The sequence below is a fragment of the Mustela putorius genome, unplaced genomic scaffold, assembly GCF_011764305.1.
Source record: "Mustela putorius furo isolate JIRA1106 unplaced genomic scaffold, ASM1176430v1.1 tig00003983_pilon_pilon_pilon, whole genome shotgun sequence".
In the NCBI taxonomy this organism is placed as follows: domain Eukaryota; kingdom Metazoa; phylum Chordata; class Mammalia; order Carnivora; family Mustelidae; genus Mustela; species Mustela putorius.
Window position 1 is genome coordinate 6,435,551 of NW_025422123.1, and position 12,501 is coordinate 6,448,051.

A 12,501-nucleotide genomic window follows, 5' to 3' on the forward strand; every position below is an offset into this window, starting at 1 on the left:
CCCCGTGGGCAGCACTCACAGACAAGGCCTTGTGTGGGAGTAGAATTTGCAGCTGAACCTACTGTTGCTGGCTGGATAAGAAAGCAGCTAAAACTCACTTGGATCAGGCATACAGGGTCTGCTAATACTCAGCTAAAATTAGAGACCGAGGTTAATCAGGCAGTGTGCCTACCTTGTGTGTGGTTTGTTTTTACCTCTTTATTTACTGGATGTAGGTGATTTTATGCATTTTTTTTCACATTAGCTGCAGCTAAAAGGCCCTTTAGTAATTTTTAGAAATGAACACAAATACCTGTTGATGAGAGACCGAAATAGCCTCTTGTGCACGTTTACAGTCTGCAAATGCAATGAAAATGTCAAATCTTTTTACAAGAAGCTGAGCTGGACAGATAAAGTGAGAAACAAGACTGAAGAAATGCTGGGGGGACCTGAGGTCTAGGCCCCCTTCCCCACCCCCCTGCCTGTACCTGGAGGCAGCTCCAATGGGCTGCTGGCTCACCCCGCACCCTATACTGCCTCCTAGAGTCAAGAAGGATTCTATCTCGAATGCCCATCGATACTCCTTTCCAAATTTGGGAACATCTGCTAAGTGGAACCCAAAGCAGTAGAACTGGCCTTTAAATGAAAAAAGTTACATTTAAATCAATCTCTGCTCTCCATAAACTAAATACCATTTGTCAGTTTTCAGCCACCATTTGAGTGCCGCCCACACACCAGCCACAAATTCTGGGCCCTGGTGAGGCTGTGGTGGGCCCAGTGTCCGGTCAGTCAGCTAAAGATAACCAGCTAACTTCTTGGCTCAGAACTAAAACAGAAAGAGCACAGTGGAGTAGTCCAAAAAATATATTAAAAAAACAATTCCTGTTAAGAGATGGTGTAAAAAAGACCATGCTTTTCATTAAACTGAAATATTCCCCATAACAGTCACTATCTAGCTAAAAACAAAGTCAAAATGTTCTTTTTTTAGTAACTGTATTTTTCACTGGTGGCTACATTCTGTGCGTCGGAGGGACCTCTCCTAAATGACAAGAAGCATTGTGAACTGGACGCAGGGTGGGGATCTAGGTGATGTGGTTAGCGGAAAGCATCAAAGTTGTTCCCTCTCCCTCTTTCTGGCCAGGAGAGGGTCAGTTTCTAATCACTTTGGAAAGGATACTGATTTCATTATCCCTCTGCTGTAGAATGTCTCGGAGCTTTTGGTATTCTTCCTCCTTTAATGGTTCTTGGCAGTCTTGATCTTTGATTTCGGAGGAGACTGTGCTTTTTCCATGAATCTTCTTGTCATTCAATAGTTTCTGTAAGAGGAAATAAGAGTTTAGAGCCCATACTTCTCTTCCAAATCTCTGGGTTTCTTGGACTCTTTTTGCCTTAGACAATTCTTTGCACAAATCAGGCATGCCTGTCCCTTCTTGCCTCCTTGTCTCTACAGTGCAGCTGCCTTCCCGTCTCCCTGTCCCCTCTCCTCTCCCCTTCCTTATCCCGTTCTCTGCTATTATCTGTCTCTTTCCCGAAACTCAGAAATTCCTGCTCAAACATGATCTCCTCTTGAACTTCTCTCACTCCTTAACCCCATATCGCTTGATTCACACTTTTAAAAATATCACATATCATGTGTTATAATTATTCTCTACACATAAGCCTTCTTCATGACTTAACTTACTCAATTTTGCTTTCCCAAAGGCCTGGCCCATAGCAGACTCACAATGAATGTTTATTATCATAGTGAAGAATGCCAAATTACAAGTGAGGTAGAAATAAAAGATAATGATATTCCTACTGTGTCATCATGAAAGGTAAAATGTAAGGCAGAGAAAAACTGAGGGTTTATGTGGATAAATCTAAACTGCTAGGAAATACACAGGACACAATTTTCTTGATATATGTGCAAAATAAATGGTTTTTGAACATGGAATTATTCTGTGTACAAGTTAGAGGTTCCTGGCAAAAGAATTACAAGTCTATGGTCTGAGCTTATTCACTGGCAGGTAAGATAAAACCCCTGAAAAAATTCCAGAATAATCCCAGCCTTTTTGGAAGATCATACCGTTCTGCACATGTGAAGTTGGGTCCTGACCTATTAAGAGTTGGTCAACTATGTGTTGCCACACTTTTAGTATTTTACTTGCCCCTTCATATACTCTTCTCAGGACAAAATGACAAGACGTAAAAATTCAACACAAAAAAAAGAACAAGCGGCAGTACCGAAGGCTAGGGACCTAATCAATACAGACATTGGTAATATGTCAGATCTAGAGTTCAGAATGACAATTCTCAAGGTTCTAGCCGGGCTCGAAAAAGGCATGGAAGATATTAGAGAAACCCTCTCGAGAGATATAAAAGCCCTTTCTGGAGAAATAAAAGAACTAAAATCTAACCAAGTTGAAATAAAAAAAGCTATTAATGAGGTGCAATCAAAAATGGAGGCTCTCACTGCTAGGATAAATGAGGCAGAAGAAAGAATTAGTGATATAGAAGACCAAATGACAGAGAATAAAGAAGCTGAGCAAAAGAGGGACAAACAGCTACTGGACCACGAGGGGAGAAGTCGAGAGATAAGTGACACCATAAGACGAAACAATATTAGAATAATTGGGATTCCAGAAGAAGAAGAAAGAGAGAGGGGAGCAGAAGGTATACTAGAGAGAATTATTGGGGAGAATTTCCCCAATATGGCAAAGGGAACGAGCATCAAAATTCAGGAGGTTCAGAGAATGCCCCTCAAAATCAATAAGAATAGGCCCACACCCCGTCACCTAATAGTAAAATTTACAAGTCTCAGTGACAAAGAGAAAATCCTGAAAGCAGCCCGGGAAAAGAAGTCTGTAACATACAATGGTAAAAATATTAGATTGGCAGCTGACTTATCCACAGAGACCTGGCAGGTCAGAAAGAGCTGGCATGATATTTTCAGAGCACTAAATGAGAAAAACATGCAGCCCAGAATACTATATCCAGCTAGGCTATCATTGAAAATAGGAGAGATTAAAAGCTTCCAGGACAAACAACAACTGAAAGAATTTGCAAACACCAAACCAGCTCTACAGGAAATCTTGAGAGGGGTCCTCTAAGCAAAGAGAGAGCCTACAAGTGGTAGATCAGAAAGGAACAGAGACCATATACAGTAACAGTCACCTTACAGGCAATACAATGGCACTAAATTCATATCTCTCAATAGTTACCCTGAATGTTAATGGGCTAAATGCCCCTGTCAAAAGACACAGGGTATCAGAATGGATACAAAAACAAAACCCATCTATATGTTGCCTCCAAGAAACTCATTTTAAGCCCGAAGCACCTCCAGATTTAAAGTGAGGGGGTGGAAAAGAATTTACCATGCTAATGGACATCAGAAGAAAGCAGGAGTGGCAATCCTTATATCAGATCAATTAGATTTTAAGCCAAAGACTATAATAAGAGATGAGGAAGGACACTATATCATACTCAAAGGGTCTGTCCAACAAGAAGATTTAACAATTTTAAATATCTATGCCCCCAACGTGGGAGCAGCCAACTATATAAACCAATTAATAACAAAATCAAAGAAACACATCAACAATAATACAATAATAGTAGGGGACTTTAACACTCCCCTCACTGAAATGGACAGGTCATCCAAGCAAAAGATCAGCAAGGAAATAAAGGCCTTAAACGACACACTGGACCAGATGGACATCACAGATATATTCAGAACATTTCATCCCAAATCAACCGAATACACATTCTTCTCTAGTGCACATGGAACATTCTCCAGAATAGATCACATCCTCGGTGCTAAATCAGGACTCAACCGGTATCAAAAGATTGGGATCATTCCCTGCATATTTTCAGACCACAATGCTCTAAAGCTAGAACTCAACCACAAAAGGAAGTTTGAAAAGAACCAAAATACATGGAGACTAAACAGCATCCTTCTAAGGAATGAATGGGTCAACCGGGAAATTAAAGAAGAATTGAAAAAAATCATGGAAACAAATGATAATGAAAATACAACGGTTCAAAATCTGCAGGACACAATAAAGACAGTCCTGAGAGGAAAATATATAGCGGTACAAGCCTTTCTCAAGAAACAAGAAAGGTCTCAGGTACACAATCTAACCCTACACCTAAAGGAGCTGGAGAAAGAACAAGAAAGAAACCCTAAGCCCAGCAGGAGAAGAGAAATCATAAAGATCAGAGCAGAAATCAATGAAATAGAAACCAAAAAAACAATAGAACAAATCAACGAAAGTAGGAGCTGGTTCTTTGAAAGAATTAATAAAATTGATAAACCCCTGGCCCGACTTATCAAAAAGAAAAGAGAAAGGACCCAAATAAATAAAATCATGAATGAAAGAGGAGAGATCACAACTAACACCAAAGAAATACAAACTATTATAAGAACATACTATGAGCAACTCTACGGCAATAAATTTGACAATCTGGAAGAAATGGATGCATTCCTAGAAACATATAAACTACCACAACTGAACCAGGAAGAAATAGAAAGCCTGAACAGACCCATAACCAGTAAGGAGATTGAAACAGTCATTAAAAATCTCCAAACAAACAAAAGCCCAGGGCCAGACGGCTTCCCAGGGGAATTCTACCAAACATTTAAAGAAGAACTAATTCCTATTCTCCTGAAACTGTTCCAAAAAATAGAAATGGAAGGAAAACTTCCAAACTCATTTTATGAGGCCAGCATCACCTTGATCCCCAAAACCAGACAAGGATCCCACCAAAAAAGAGAGCTATAGACCGATATCCTTGATGAACACAGATGCGAAAATACTCAACAAAATACTAGCCAATAGGATTCAACAGTACATTAAAAAGATTATTCACCACGACCAAGTGGGATTTATTCCAGGGCTGCAAGGTTGGTTCAACATCCGCAAATCAGTCAATGTGATACAACACATCAATAAAAGAAAGAACAAGAACCATATGATACTCTCAATAGATGCTGAAAAAGCATTTGACAAAGTACAGCATCCCTTCCTGATCAAAACTCTTCAAAGTGTAGGGATAGAGGGCACATACCTCAATATCATCAAAGCCATCTATGAAAAACCCACCGCAAATATCATTCTCAATGGAGAAAAACTGAAAGCTTTTCCGCTAAGGTCAGGAACACGGCAGAGATGTCCATTATCACCACTGCTATTCAACATAGTACTAGAGGTCCTAGCCTCAGCAATCAGACAACAAAAGGAAATTAAAGGCATTCAAATCGGCAAAGAAGAAGTGAAATTATCACTCTTCGCAGATGATATGATACTATATGTGGAAAACCCAAAAGACTCCACTCCAAAACTGCTAGAACTTATACAGGAATTCAGTAAAGTGTCAGGATATAAAATCAATGCACAGAAATCAGTTGCATTTCTCTACACCAACAGCAAGACAGAAGAAAGGGAAATTAAGGAGTCAATCCCATTTACAATTGCACCCAAAACCATTAGACACCTAGGAATAAACCTAACCAAAGAGACACAGAATGTATACTCAGAAAACTATAAAGTACTCATGAAAGAAATTGAGGAAGACACAAAGAAATGGAAAAATGTTCCATGCTCCTGGATTGGAAGAATAAATATTGTGAAAATGTCTATGCTACCTAAAGCAATCTACACATTTAATGCAATTCGTATCAAAGTACCATCCATCTTTTTCAAAGAAATGGAACAAATAATTCTAAAATTTATATGGAACCAGATAAGACCTCGAATATCCAAAGGGATATTGAAAAAGAAAGCCAACGTTGGTGGCATCACAATTCCGGACTTCAAGCTCTATTACAAAGCTGTCATCATCAAGACAGCATGGTACTGGCACAAAAACAGACACATAGATCAATGGATCAGAATAGAGAGCCCAGAAATAGACTCTCAACTCTATGGTCAACTAATCTTCGACAAAGCAGGAAAGAATGTCCAATGGAAAAAAGACAGCCTCTTCAATAAATGGTGCTGGGAAAATTGGACAGCCACATACAGAAAAATGAAATTGGACCATTTCCTTACACCACACACAAAAATAGACTCAAAATGGATGAAGGACCTCAATGTGCGAAAGGAATCCATCAAAATCCTTGAGGAGAACACAGGCAGCAACCTCTTCGACCTCAGCCACAGCAACATCTTCCTAGGAACATCGCAAAAGGCAAGGGAAGCAAGGGCAAAAATGAACTATTGGGATTTCATCAAGATCAAAAGCTTTTGCACAGCAAAGGAAACAGTTAACAAAATCAAAAGACAACTGACAGAATGGGAGAAGATATTTGCAAACGACATATCAGATAAAGGACTAGTGTCCAGAATCTATAAAGAACTTAGCAAACTCAACACCCAAAGAACAAATAATCCAATCGAGAAATGGGCAGAGGACATGAACAGACATTTCTGCAAAGAAGACATCCAGATGGCCAACAGACACATGAAAAAGTGCTCCATATCACTCGGCATCAGGGAAATACAAATCAAAACCACAATGCGATATCACCTCACACCAGTCAGAATGGCTAAAATCAACAAGTCAGGAAATGACAGATGCTGGCGAGGATGCGGAGAAAGGGGAACCCTCCTACACTGTTGGTGGGAATGCAAGCTGGTGCAACCTCTCTGGAAAACAGCATGGAGGTTCCTCAAAATGTTGAAAATAGAACTGCCCTATGACCCAGCAATTGCACTATTGGGTATTTACCCTAAAGATACAAACGTAGTGATCCAAAGGGGCACGTGTACTCGAATGTTTATAGCAGCAATGTCCACAATAGCCAAACTTTGGACAGAACCTAGATGTCCATCAACAGATGAATGGATCAAGAAGATGTGGTATATCTACACAATGGAATACTATGCAGCCATCAAAAGAAATGAAATCTTGCCATTTGCGACAACATGGATGGAACTAGAGCGTATCATGCTTAGCGAAATAAGTCAGGTGGAGAAAGACAACTATCATATGATCTCCCTGATATGAGGAAGTGATGTTGCAACATGAGGGCTTAAGTGGGTACGAGAAGAATAAATGAAAGAAGATGGGATTGGGAGGGAGACAAACCATAAGTGACTCTTAATCTCACAAAACAAACTGAGGGTTGCTGGGGGGAGGGGGTTTGGGAGAAGGGGGTGGTATTATGGACATTGGGGATGGTATGTGCTTTGGTGAGTGCTGTGAAGTGTGTAAACCTGGTGATTCACAGACCTGTACCCCTGGGGATAAAAATATATGTTTATAAAAAATAAAAAAATATATTAAAAAAAAAAAGAGTTGGTCAACTATGCAAACTTTATTGCAGTTTCAACATGGCACACAATGGCTTCTACTAGAGGAAATGCTGAACTTTACCTTTAAATGATGGAAACAGTGATGAATTTTACGCATATCAGTGCCAACATCGAGTCTGCTCTCTGGATCCTGGTCTTCCAAAAAGGATGTTATTAGTTTTTCCAGCCTAAAAATACATAATGTATGAGAAGCAACTATGAGCTAGAAACTTTAGAAATTCTAATGGCATTACTTGGTTAGTTAACATTCAAAGTACTGGATATTTTCCTACTTTTTAATAGAAATACAGTTAACTGATTTAACTAAAAATTAAGGGGAAAGAAACATATTGACAAAGTGAAATCTGAAATGATGCAATTATTTGACTACTTTCGAAAAATTTTCATACCCAGCTTTCAACTGAAGAATCCCTTGATTTCTACAAAATACGCATTCTGGTGAAGCTGAATTTCCATGCCTCTATGCCCAGCTGCCACAATGCCAAAGAAAGTAATGCAAAATGTTTCTTTTTATTAGTTTCATTAAAGATTCATGCCACTCCACCTCAGGTGGGACCTCAGTGATGTTCCACAACCCTGCTAATGCTCCCTGGTTGATATTCCAGTTAGTTAACATATTCTGTATTATTAGTTTCAGGCAGACAATACAGTGATTCAACACTTCCATACATCCCCCAGTGCTCATCACAAGTGCCCTCCTTAATCCCCATCACCGGTTTCACCCATCCCCCACCCACTTCTCTTCTGGTAACCATCAGTTTGTTCTCTTACAGTTGAGAGTCTGTTTCTTGGTTTGCCTCTATTTTTTCCCCTTTGCTTATTTGTTTTCTTTCTTAAATTCCACATATGATTGAAATCATACGATATTTGTCTTTCTTTGACTAACTTATTTCACTTAGCATTATACTCTAGCTCCATCCATGTCATTGAGAATGGCAAAATTTCATTCTTTTTTGGGCTGAAAAATATTCCATTGCATATATGCATATATATATTATATATATATTTCAGATATTATATATATATTTCAGATATTCTTTATCCATTCATCAATTGATAGACACTTGGGCTGTTTCCATTGTACTGTAGGTAGTGCTGCTATAAACAGGGTAGACAGCAACAGTGCAAAAGAATGAAACTGGATCACTTTCTTACACCACGCACAAAAATAAATTCAAAATGAATTAAAGACCAAATTGTGAGACCTGAGACCATAACAACCCTAGAAGAGACCTCTAGGCAGCGACCTCTTTGGCAGCAAAATTAAAAATAAATTAAAGACCAAATTGTGAGACCTGAGACCATAAAAATCCTAGGGGAGACTTCTAGGCAGCAACCTCTTTGACACTGGCCATAACAACTTCTTTCCAGGAATGTCTCCTGAGGCAAGGGAAACAAAAGCAAAAACAAACTATTGGGACTATATAAAAATGAAAAGCTTCTGTACAGTGAAGGAAACAATTGACAAAACTAAAAGGCAAACTACAGAATGGGAGAAGATATTTGCAAATGACATTTCTGATAAAGAATTAGTATCCAAAATATGTAAAGAATTTATAAATCTCAACACCCAAAAAATGAATTATCCAATTTATAAATGGACAGAAGACATGAGCAGACATTTTTTCCAAAGACAACATCCAGATGGCCAATAGACTCATGAAAAGATGTTCAACATCACTTATCATCAGGGAAATACAAATCAAAACTGCAATGAGATATCACTGCACACCTGTCAGAATGGTTAAAGTTAGCAACACAAAAGTTGGTAAGAATGTGGAAAAAGTGGAATCCTCATGCAGTGCTGATGGGAATGTAAACCAGGCAACTATTCTGGAAAAGAGGATGGAGGTTCCTCAATATGTTAAAAATAGAACTACCCTATAATCCAGCGATTGCCTTACTCCGTATTAACCCAAAGAATACAAAAGTACTATCCCCTGGTTGACTTATATTCTTCACAGTGGCTGTTTCAAGTCTTTTCATAGCCCCCAAGCCTACCATGACTCTTGTTCTGGCAATATTGTAACTTCCACTAAATGGACAAAGTCAAACCTGTTATAAATGGACTCTTCCAGTTTCCTCCTCCTTCACCTCCTGGAGCATCTCTGTCTCACCACACAGACCCTTTTCTTTCTTTCACATGCTTTGTGTAATATCCTTCCTCCTACTCATGGCTTTTCTCTCCCCTTGGCCTCTCTCTTCAGGCTTCTGTCTGGGTTACCTCCTATTCATCACCTCCTTTCTCTTACCCCATTGTCACCTCTCCATGCTGACTTACAATAATGTTCATGTTTTTTCCATTCTAAAACAAAAAAAAACAAAAAACAGAACACCTCCCCTTGGAGGAAGCATCCATCCCCTCTATTCTGAAGTCCTAGTTTAGTTTACCCATCTGTGTGCCTCCTACAGTCCCCATGGCACTTCAGAGCTAGTGCACCACCTTAGGTCCCCCACTAGATTGCAAGCACCAGGAGGCAATGCTTAGCTCTTCTTCATCTTTGCGCTCCCCTCTCCCACCCTGTATCTAAAGCAGTCCATGCATTATGTTCTCAGTACAAATGTGTTCTTAGTTAATAAGTCTTAGTTAATGGACTTATTTCCATGGAAATTATTCACCTCTATGTTGAGACAAAATTCTTGAAGAGGAGGGCATAGGGATGGTGATCAGTATCTAAGATGCTAAGTATCCTAATAGAGCAGCAGCATATCTTTCTCACATTACTATCTTTCTTAAAGATTTTATTATTTATTTGAGAGAGAGATGAGAGCCAGAGTATGAGTGGAGGGGAGTGGCAGACAAAGGGAGAGGGAGAAGCAGACCCCGCTGAACAGGAAGCTCAATGCAGGCTCCATCCCAGGACTCTGGGATCATGACCTCAGCTGAAGGCAGACGCTTAACCAACTGAGTCACCCAGGCACCCCATCTTTCTCACATAATTATGAAATTATTTGCACACTTCTAGCATCTTTTTTACCTGTACACATTTCCCTTCTGCTGTTACTATCACCCTCTCAAACTAGATGTAATGATTTCCATCTATAGCAGCTTTGGACTTAATTTTTTTCTCTTCTTATAATCTGTAACATGTACAGCTGATATTTACAAGTGTGAGACAATTTATAGTGTAATTTGTAAGGCGTTTCTTAGGTGGAGGAATACTTGTCATTTGCACTATTGGCTGCATGATACCATGTTTCTTTGAAGAATAGAGCACACAGATTCATTTCTGGTACAAAGGTTTTATATGGCTTTTCATATAAAATATTATAATAGTATAATATAAAAATATATTCATATGAAATATTATAAAAATGTTTAAGAGAACAATTCCAAACAACACAGACATGAATAAATTAAAAAGTAAACATACCTCTCTGTTCCCCTCCCCCCTACGCCATGCCACCATTCGCATCTCCTCTATTCACTTGCAATAGCTTGGGAGATCCACTGCCAACAACTGAAATACATTCCTCTAGCTCTGACCCAAGCAGGCACCTAAGTCCTTATGTTTATACGTTTTGTGTTTGTCTTTACAAAATTGAGAGATCACATTCTGAATAGTACTCTTGCCATTATTTTTCTAAACAATTTATCACAGATCTTCCAGTCATTTTATTTCATTTCTAATGCACTAGTGTATTTCATTTTTATGTATTCCATTTTAATAGCCATATAATATTCCATAGCATAGGCATACTGATCCTTTCATGATTAACACAGAGGAGACATATTCACAGTTGCTACTTTCCTCGGTAACCTCTGAGGAGGACTGAATCTACAATTGCCATTTAATGAGGCTTCAAAAAAATAGTAATGTTTATCTACTTGTATTTTCTCTGAATATTTTTCCCAGAAGTTCTGGAACTCTTAAAATCCCTATTAGTACTAGGATATACCCATTTTTTGAAGTAAAAACATTTTGTGGTTTTCAGTGTCCATAATATTTTCAACAGAAACTATTCTAGGAGCTATGGTTAATCAATTTTTCCTTCTTGCTTTTTCTTTAGAATATTATTTCGTCTAAAGTATAGTTTGATCAGAAAGCATATATTTTAGGAAATTTCCTATGAGGGAGGGCTGAAGTAGAATCCTAGTTCTTAAGAAAGCATTATAACATACAAGCCTGCTGATAAGCTGAGTAACTACACACAGATCACTAGCCCCACTGGGCTTTGGCTATTCCATTAAGATTCTTGTCCTGAACAGTACTAGTATAAGATTACAAGGAGGACCAGGAACTCCTGTCTAAATGAAAGAACCAGGTTGCCTTACCCTTTCTAGTACAAAACTAAATCTGGTACAAAACTAAGCATGAAAATCAGGCCTTTTGATGTGCATTTTTTTCTCAGTGCTTGAGACTATGAGCCTCTTTAGATAAGAAAAATGCCTGGTCTTTCCTTCATACATTTGATTTATTGTAGAATTTATTTTCTTATCAACCAAGGACTTGATCTAACAATTAAAATACAGAAAAATGCCTAATTCAAATGTTTCTGATGTACTTCTCTAGTAGTTAAGAGTGAACGATTGACCCCAAATTCCGTACATTTTCCTATCTCCCAAAAATAGTTCCCAAGTTCATACCTAGTCACTGCTCCCACTGAGGGGTCTCCCAAATGCCAGAACCCTGCTGGATAGTGAAGAACTGTTTGCAGAACAGGCTCTCTAAGGAGGTCAAATAGAACAATAAAGTCTGTTCTTTAGGAAAAGCCCAAGTAAACAAAACAAAACAAAAAACACTTTATTTTCTCTCTACTTTCACTAGGACAGAAGAAGAAAGAGCAAAGAATCCTAGGGGAGAAGTAAAAATAAATGTATGCCATTCAGTTCTAGTCCATATGGACAGGAAAGATCACAGATAATCTACCTGTGTCTGAACACAAAACCTGGTTGACGGTAGGTGACTGGTGGATGTCTGGTGACTATGTTTATCTCCACCACCTTGACTACTAGAGAGATGTCTCTGATAGCTTGGAGCCTAGTCTAGCAACTCTACCATATTAAATATTTGATACTTAAACATGTAATAAGAATTGACCATATTGAGATTACGTTAGTCTTCTCTTTCTGCTCCTAATATTTCTTGCTGAAAAATGAAGTTTTGTTTGCAGCCACATTTTGGTGGAAGTTTAAGTTAAAGAATGTGAATAAAAGAGCAAGTTAATTATCATTAACAGTGGTTAATTTAACTTGAGCAAGTACTAAATGCTAGATACTATTCTGTAC

At 38.6% G+C, this 12,501-nt stretch overlaps 1 protein-coding gene across 3 annotated transcripts in view; it reads right to left on the reverse strand.

Annotated features, from left to right (window-relative positions):
• KIF6 (kinesin family member 6) overlaps positions 1 to 12,501 on the reverse strand; it is a 454,418-nt gene that overhangs the window by 221,945 nt on the left and 219,972 nt on the right. For all 3 annotated transcript variants that reach the window (XM_013062608.2, XM_013062612.2, XM_013062603.2), the window contains 2 exons: positions 7,333 to 7,438; positions 1,157 to 1,295 (listed from right to left, as the gene is read on the reverse strand). In XM_013062608.2, the coding sequence (XP_012918062.1) occupies positions 1,157 to 1,295; positions 7,333 to 7,438 (245 nt within the window). The remainder of the gene's footprint in view (positions 1 to 1,156; positions 1,296 to 7,332; positions 7,439 to 12,501) is intronic.